This window comes from Eumetopias jubatus, unplaced genomic scaffold (genome assembly GCF_037043125.1).
Source record: "Eumetopias jubatus isolate StellerSeaLion01/CBP00866 unplaced genomic scaffold, mEumJub1_p1.0 scaffold_16, whole genome shotgun sequence".
Classification (NCBI taxonomy): Eukaryota; Metazoa; Chordata; class Mammalia; order Carnivora; family Otariidae; genus Eumetopias; species Eumetopias jubatus.
The window spans coordinates 83274802-83281998 of record NW_028274822.1 but is presented as its reverse complement, the minus strand read 5'-3'; the positions used below and the strand labels follow the sequence as shown (position 1 = coordinate 83281998).

General features: G+C 56.6%; 1 protein-coding gene across 1 annotated transcript; it reads right to left on the bottom strand.

Annotated features, from left to right (window-relative positions):
* Positions 1-6: 6 nt before the first annotated feature.
* On the bottom strand, positions 7-6234 carry SDS (serine dehydratase). Its single transcript, XM_088019325.1, has 8 exons — positions 6219-6234; positions 4702-4856; positions 4309-4348; positions 3934-4073; positions 3744-3835; positions 2768-2995; positions 1034-1158; positions 7-215 (listed from the first exon to the last, which is right to left on the bottom strand). Exons 2-8 carry the CDS (start codon positions 4852-4854, stop codon positions 7-9), a joined length of 987 nt encoding a protein of 328 aa, XP_087875451.1. The 5' UTR covers positions 4855-4856; positions 6219-6234.
* Positions 6235-7197: the final 963 nt, after the last annotated feature.

Sequence of the window (7197 nt, the reverse complement as noted above, 5' to 3'; positions counted from 1 at the left end):
GGGCCCTCACTTGGGCAGCCCGTTCTTCATGCCCAGCTGTTCCTTGAGGGCCCGCAGCTGGCCCAGACTGATGTTGCTGCCGCCACAGACGATGACCACGAGGGAGGACAGCGGGGCCCGGAGCTTGCCCTCTCCTTGCAGCTTCTGAACCACACGGCTGTACACGGCGGCCAGGGCTGCCCCACAGGCAGGCTCCACCAGGATCTTCTCGTCATCTGCGGAGGAGGGGGGATGAGGGTGGGGCCCGGGTGCAGGGGCACTGTTGGGCCATTGGGAAAGCCTGAGGGCTGTGAGCCACTCGGCTCTCGGCCCTGGCCACAGACTCAGGTCCCAGGCTAAACGTCCCCTCACTACCCCAGCTTGACCTCCCAAGTCCTGATCCATGGCTGGGTTTCATTATGAGCGCGCGCACTGATAAAATGATTGTAACTTCCCGAGCTCTGTGTTGAGAAGGCTTGAATCATCACCGGAGCAAGACTGCCATGGTTGATGAGCCAAACCGAGTGCTAGTACAGGGGCTTAAGTGGTAGCGTTAGAGTTTACCGTGTGTGCGTGCGTGTGCGTGTGTGTGTGTGTGTGTGTACGCGTGCGCGTGCACGTCATCCCTGTGCTAGGCTGACCTTGTGTGTGCGTGTGCGTGTGTGTGTGTGTGTGTGTACGCGTGCGCGTGCACGTCATCCCTGTGCTGAACCCAGGAGTGCAGCCTACTTACAGACCCATTTCTGAAGCCAACCCTGCGGCCCATACTTTCCGTTTCCCCCCTCGGCTACTAGGAAGCTCAGAGTCCGCATTTTAAATACTTTGTTATTATTCCCTGCTGTCATGGTTGTCAGGCTTACTTCACTTGTGGCTTTGACCTTTCTCTTTTCACCGCTGCATTGTATTACCTTTCATTAGTGGGAAGTTCTAGGAAGGGATGGGAAATAGGACTGTGAAGAAAATTCGCAGTGAATGGGATCTCTCAGGACGCCGCGTGGACAGCCAGTTAAGTCCTGAACCAGCAGGTCAGGTCTTGAAAGGACTCGGCACATACCCACAAACTTCTCAATGGCGGCCACAGCCTCCTGGTCCGAGATGACTTCAGAGAAGATGGGGTGCTCCTGAAACAGCTTCAGGGCCTGCGCCCCCACGGTCTTCACGCACAGGGCCTTGGCCACACTGGGAGAGCGGGCATGGAAGAGGATGGGAATGGGGGAAACGGAGAAAGAGAAAGATGGATTTGAGAGGGAAGACGGAAGCAGGGTCTGTGGGCAGGTGCAAAGCACCGAAAGGCCCCAGGGGATCCCCGACAGAGTGAGGTCTTCGAATAAGGCACAGGGGCTTCACGGGGGGTAAAGAGCTTATTGTGCTCAACACCGACTGAGCAACAAACACCTGAGAGGCCCCTTGCGATTCCCGGAAAGGACACTGCCTGCCCGGGGCCTTGCCCTGTCCTTCAGGGCTCAGTGTTAAGGCCACCTCCTCCAAGGAGTCCTCCAGGGAGAGCACTCGGTCCTCCCCCGTGACACGGGCATAGTGACTATTTCTTGAGGAAGTATTAGGTGTCAAGGATTTTGCAAGCATTATTTAATTCTCACAACTGTTTTTGCTGTTTGTTGGTTCGATTTTATGGGAGAGGAAACCAAGGCAGAGACCGTGTGGGTCACTTGCCTGAAGTTACCTGCCTAGGGAGTGGTGGTGCAGGCACCTCAAGCAGGATCCTTGTAATTCCGGGACCGGCACTCGTAATCAGTGCGTTCACTCCCCCTGCCTTCCGTGGGGTCTTCACTGGTTCTATTCCCAGCTCGCCCAGGAGCACCTGGGGCCTGAATCACCTTTGCCCTAAGCCCAGCATGTGGCTCACGGCAATTATTTCCTCAATCCCAACAGTGCAGGATCAGAGCCCAACATGGTGGCTCCTGAGAGCCAGGCTCAGGAATCCAGAATCCTGGACTCCGTCTTCCCTATCTGTGGTAAGGACTTGTCTACCCAATATCTGTTCTAGCTGCGCAAGGGGAGACTTGGTAGGAAGGCATTTCCCAGCCTCCCTTGCAGTAGCTGTGGCCATGTGACTAAGTTCTGGCCAATGAGAGCTAAGTGGAAGTACTGCATCTGTCTTTAAAGGGAAGGGGCATCACTTCTGCCCTCCCTTTCTCCTCCTGCCAGATGGAGTGTGGGTGTGATAGTTGGCACTTAAGCAGCTGTTTTGGGCCATAGGGCTACATGATAAGGAGAATGGAGAACAAACTCAAGGAACCTGCACTCTGGCTTCATGGAGCCCTGGACTGACTTATAGACCTATTTTTCATTTTATGTAAGAGAGGAAGTAAGGATCAGTCTGGTTTAAGTCATTGTTATTTGTGGCTCCTGTATAATGTGTCAGACCTAATCCTGATTACCATCTGTCAAAGGTTCGGGGCTGGGATATGAATGCTTTGGGAGCAGGGGCCGTGTTTATTCACCACTCTGCCCCAGGATCAGCAGTGCTCGCACATATTAGGGGCCCAGTAAATGGTTGGCAAATTAATGAGGTGTATAAAACCCCTGTCACAGGGCACTCACTAAATGCTTAGCATTGGACTCTTCATGTGAGGCAGCATGATGTTCATGATACTGAGTCACGTAGACTCGGGTTCAGTCCCAGCAGTACCACTCACTGGCTGTGTGACTCTGGGCAAGTGACCAGAGCCTCGGTTTCCTCATCTGTAAAATGGGACTGACATGGGGGTTCTGCCTCGCAGCCAGCCCCGAGCTGGGGTCCCCTGACGGAGGCAGCCCTGCTGCTCACCTGGTAACCTGGGGCAGGGAGACGAGCTTGCCGGCAGTGGTGGCAGCATGGAAGCTGTGGGCTCCAGCGGTCTCCATGGCGATGATGGGCACGTCCCCCCAGCCCACCTCCTGCAGCCCCTGGACCACTCCGCACAGCAGGCCCCCGCCACCCACCGACAGCGCAATGGCCCCTGGCTTTGCGCTCAGCGTCTCCTTCAGCTCCTTCACGATGGAAGTGTGGCCTTCCCTGGAGGGGGGAGCGGGGGGGGGAGGTCAGGGCTGGGCTCCCTGGAGACCCCATGCAAGGGTCCTGCCACTCATCCTCATCCCCGGCAGCCGATGGGCTTTGGGCTAGTCGCCTCCTCCCCGACTCCACCCCCATGTCTAGCCGCCAGCACCAGCGTGTCGACCCAAGGGCTTCCTCTGGCCACTGGAGCTGCCTGCAAATGTGTCAGGGAGGACAGCCCCGGAGAGCGGCCCGCGGCCAGGGTCTGTGGGGACCCAGAATGGTGGCAGTTGGTGTATCAGCTCCCCAGCACGCTCTCCCGCAGCTGGATCACTCTGGTTTGAGTTCCACGCTGGCTCCCAGCCCCCCCCCCCCCCGCCACCATGAAGTAAGCTCCAGCTGCCCACCTCCATGGCAGTCGCCTAACCACAAGAGCCCTTTATCAGCTTCCTTCTGGCCCCGGCTCCCTCCTGCCTTCTCTGATGCATCATCACCCAGGTAAACTGCTTTCCCCGAAATCTTTGTCTCCGGTCGGCTTTCTGGGGACCTGGCTGCAGGTACCTGTGCATCTGAGCTCACACATTCACTCCTGGCCGTGGGGAACGGGCACTGGCACACGTGTGTGTGCACCTGCTGTCGTGTCTGATGGCGTGCACACACGTGCAGCTGCTGCGCCCAGGGGTGTGATGACACGCACTGTGGCAGGTGCCCACCCAGGGGTGTAGCGGGTGGACGCCACCCGCACCAGGGGCCTCTGGGCTCCACATACCAGATGAGGGGGTCGTCAAAGGGAGGAATGTAGACCCAGCCTGGGTTGTTCTTTGCCAGGGCCTTGGCCAGCTCGAAGGCTTCGTCCAACATCTGCAAGACCACGGAGGAGGTCGGAGGGGTGAGGGGCCGGGAGACCCTGCCCTGCCACCAGGCGCCCTCCGTGGTCCCTGCCCCGGCTTGGTACTCACCTCGCCCACCACCTTGACTATGGCACCCTCGTTCTTGAGCCGCTCAATGGTGAGGGCAGGGGTGGTGCTGGGCACAACGATGGTGGCAGGGATGCCCAGCTTCCTGGCGGCATAGGCGGCTGCCATGCCCGCGTTGCCCGCTGCCAGGGATGGGGGTTGGAGAGTGTGTCAGTGCAGGAGGGCCTGGGAGCCCGGCCGGGACCGCTCCCCCCAACCCTGGGGTTCTGAACACCTCCCCTCCCCTGGAATTCCAAATCCGGACTGCTGCAGATGTTTGTCCTGGCTCGTTGCTAGGGAAACCAGGGTCCAGAGAGGTGGAGCTCCTAGCCCAGGGACACACAGCAGGGCATAGGAAGGGGCATGCAGGCTACTTACCTGAGGAGCAGACGAAATGTTCACAGCCTTGCTCAGCCCACTGTGGAGACAAGGGGGGAGGTGAGGCCCACCTCCCAATCTTCCACTGGGTTCTCCCCTCCCACGTGGAGTGCTTCCCAGTGATTCCGATATACCCCTGGCCCCTCCTTCCTTCACACAGACTTTGTGCCACCCTAGCCTCTCAGATGACATCGCCTCTGCCCAAAGAGACTGGCTCAGGGAAGGGCGGGGAGCAGGCAAATGATGGCTCTGGGATCAGTCCATGAGGAGACCCTCTTGGGTGGGCACCCCTTCGCTAGGCATTGTGGGAGTCAGTACACAACGCTGGCCTTGCCCTGTTGAGGATAAAGGACCTGCCACCCTTGCTCAGATGATACGGAGCCCATCCCGTACCATCTTGCAGAGGTGTCCAATGCCCCGGATCTTGAAGGAGCCTGACGGTTGGGCACTGTCCATCTTGAGGTAGACGCTGGTGCCTGCCACTTTGGACAGGGACATACTGTCACGGATGGGGGTCTTGACGTGCAGGGGCTCTCCAGACGTCATTGCTGGGAGGAAGGAAGGACACCCAGATGGTCAGGAGAGCCGGCCGTGGTGCCAGCCGTGGCCACATAGCCCTCAGCATGCCTGCGAGTGACCCCTGCCCTCACTTCCCACGAACCCAGATGGGGAGCATCCTGGAGACCTGAATTCAAATCTCAACGGAGCCACCTACTCACCAGGTGACATCATGCAAGCAATCCCCCCTCAGCCTCGGCTGCCTCATCTGTAAAATGGGGACAAGGACCCCCCCCCGCCCCCGCACACACACACAACATGCTGGGAAGTTGTGAGCATCAGAAAAAGCATTCAGACCTTGCACCTTTCAAGGGGTGTGAGATGGAGATGGATTTGCAGGTGCTGAGTCAGAGTGAGCTTTCAGATGGTTCAGTGCTAAAGAAGGGGCAGGACAGCAGGTATAGTCTATTTGTGCAAAAACACGGGGACGCACACACACACACATAATCCATAAGCTTCTGTGTGCACAGAACATCTCAGGAAACACACAAGAAACTCATGAGGGAGAGGGACTTCTGGGGATAGCTGGCACTCATCATCCCTTTTGTGCTGTTTGAATGTTTTATTGTGTATAGGAATTATCTATTTAAATGCACGAATATTTTTCATACTAACCTTTGGAAAGCCCCATACCCAGTTAGAATAGACTTTTTATAATAATTATTATATTATGTAATGACCACTTCTAAAGTGATTACCATGTGCCACGCACTGTTTTAAGCTTTACAGACATTAATGCATTTAATCCTTTTAACAATCCTAGGAGGTGCATTATTAGTCCATTCTCCTGATGAGGAACAAGGCTCAGATTGTGTTTCCCAGAATGGCCATCCCACACGCATCTTTTATGACGTGACACTGATGCTTTTCTCAGTGAGAGGTGGGGTCTGTGCTTCCTGCCCTTGGACCCTGGAGGAGGGGGTGGTCTGTTGGCTGCAGGGGGAAGGGACACTCGGTGGCTTCCAAGCAGCGCAGCACTGGTGAATGTTTAACAGTGGACTCTGCAAAGAAACATCAAGCCCTGATTTGCCGTGTGTGCACTTCTGTGCTGTACATAACCTTCACAAAAGCCATTTTCAAGCTACCAACACGATGTCACTGAGTGTGGAGCTGGGAAGAGATGGCACAGTCTGTTCTCCAGAGCCCGTGTGAGCCGGCTCACTCCAGTCTGTGTGAGCCGGCTCACTCCAGTCCGTGTGAGCTGGCTCACCCCAGCCCCCAGCTCCCCCTTCCAGGGAAGGGGACACAGCCTCCACAGGGCTGTCTCTCTTGGGCAGCTCCATCTCAAACCCCAGCTGCCTCGATGGGAGTAAGCCCAGGCCACATGCAGAGGCCACATGTAGATGCCCTACCTGACAGCAGATGGCCAGCGTCACCTGCCAGACATGGGGGATGACCTCGAAACGTTACCAGCTATCATCACACTGCAGCCATCTGAGAGACCCCAGTGAGAATTGCCTGCTGAGCCCAATTAAGCCCCAGAGCCCCGACAGACAACAATACAATGATTGCTGTTAGGTCACCACGCCTCGGGGCAGTTTGTCACACAGCAATAGGGACCTGAATATTAATGTGACTTGCCCAAGGCCACACAGCCAGGGAGAGGCAGGATTTGAATTCAGACAGTCTAGCATGGGAGCTAGGCTCTCTCCAGGACCATGGGTGTGGCTCAGGCCTCCCCGTCTGGACCGACTCTGAGTGATCAAGAAGCTGATGTGTTCCAGAGTCTGGCCACATACGTGCAGCCATTTTTCCTCCTCTTCTCCTGGATTCTCCCCAGTTTGGGCTGAGCCAGAATTTGATCAGTAGGTGGTTGGGTGAGTAGCCTATCTGGTTCCCCCCCCCCCCCGATCTTCCCCCATCCTAGAAGGCCAAGCAAAGCTGGCTCTCTCTCCCCACATCCCACCCCATTTCCAATGACACCACCTGGGACAGCCCTAACCCTCGGCCACCACCCCTCCCAGATTGGGCTAGATATGCCTGGGTCAGAAGAAAAGTGAGGGATGGGGTTCCTGACCACCCCACCAGCCTTAGCACCCCCAGATAGGGATAGCTTATATCTGTCTGAATGAACTAACATTCAGGGTCTGGGAGGGGGTGCTCTCCCCTAGATCTCTTGAACCAAAGCCAAGGACTAGAGGCACTCCATTACAGGAGCGTCCCCATATCTGTTTGAATTAATGTTAATTAGCCTTCTGGAGGTTATCCCTGAAACAATGGCACCCCGTTCTGGCTGAGTGGACCTTGTGCACGTTGCCAAGCCCTGGCCTCGGAGCTCTCCTGGTTGGGTGTGGGAGGCATCCCCCACAAGACCCTTTCGGGTGGATTTGG

Coding starts and splice junctions, on each gene's coding strand:
- SDS (XM_088019325.1), bottom strand. CDS start 4,854: ATGACGTCTGGAGAGCCCCTGCACGTCAAGACCCCCATCCGTGACAGT. Junction 4,074..4,308: donor ACATTTCGTCTGCTCCTCAG/GTAAGTAGCCTG, acceptor CATCCCTGGCAG/CGGGCAACGCGGGCATGGCA. Junction 2,996..3,743: donor TTTGACGACCCCCTCATCTG/GTATGTGGAGCC, acceptor TCCCCCCTCCAG/GGAAGGCCACACTTCCATCG.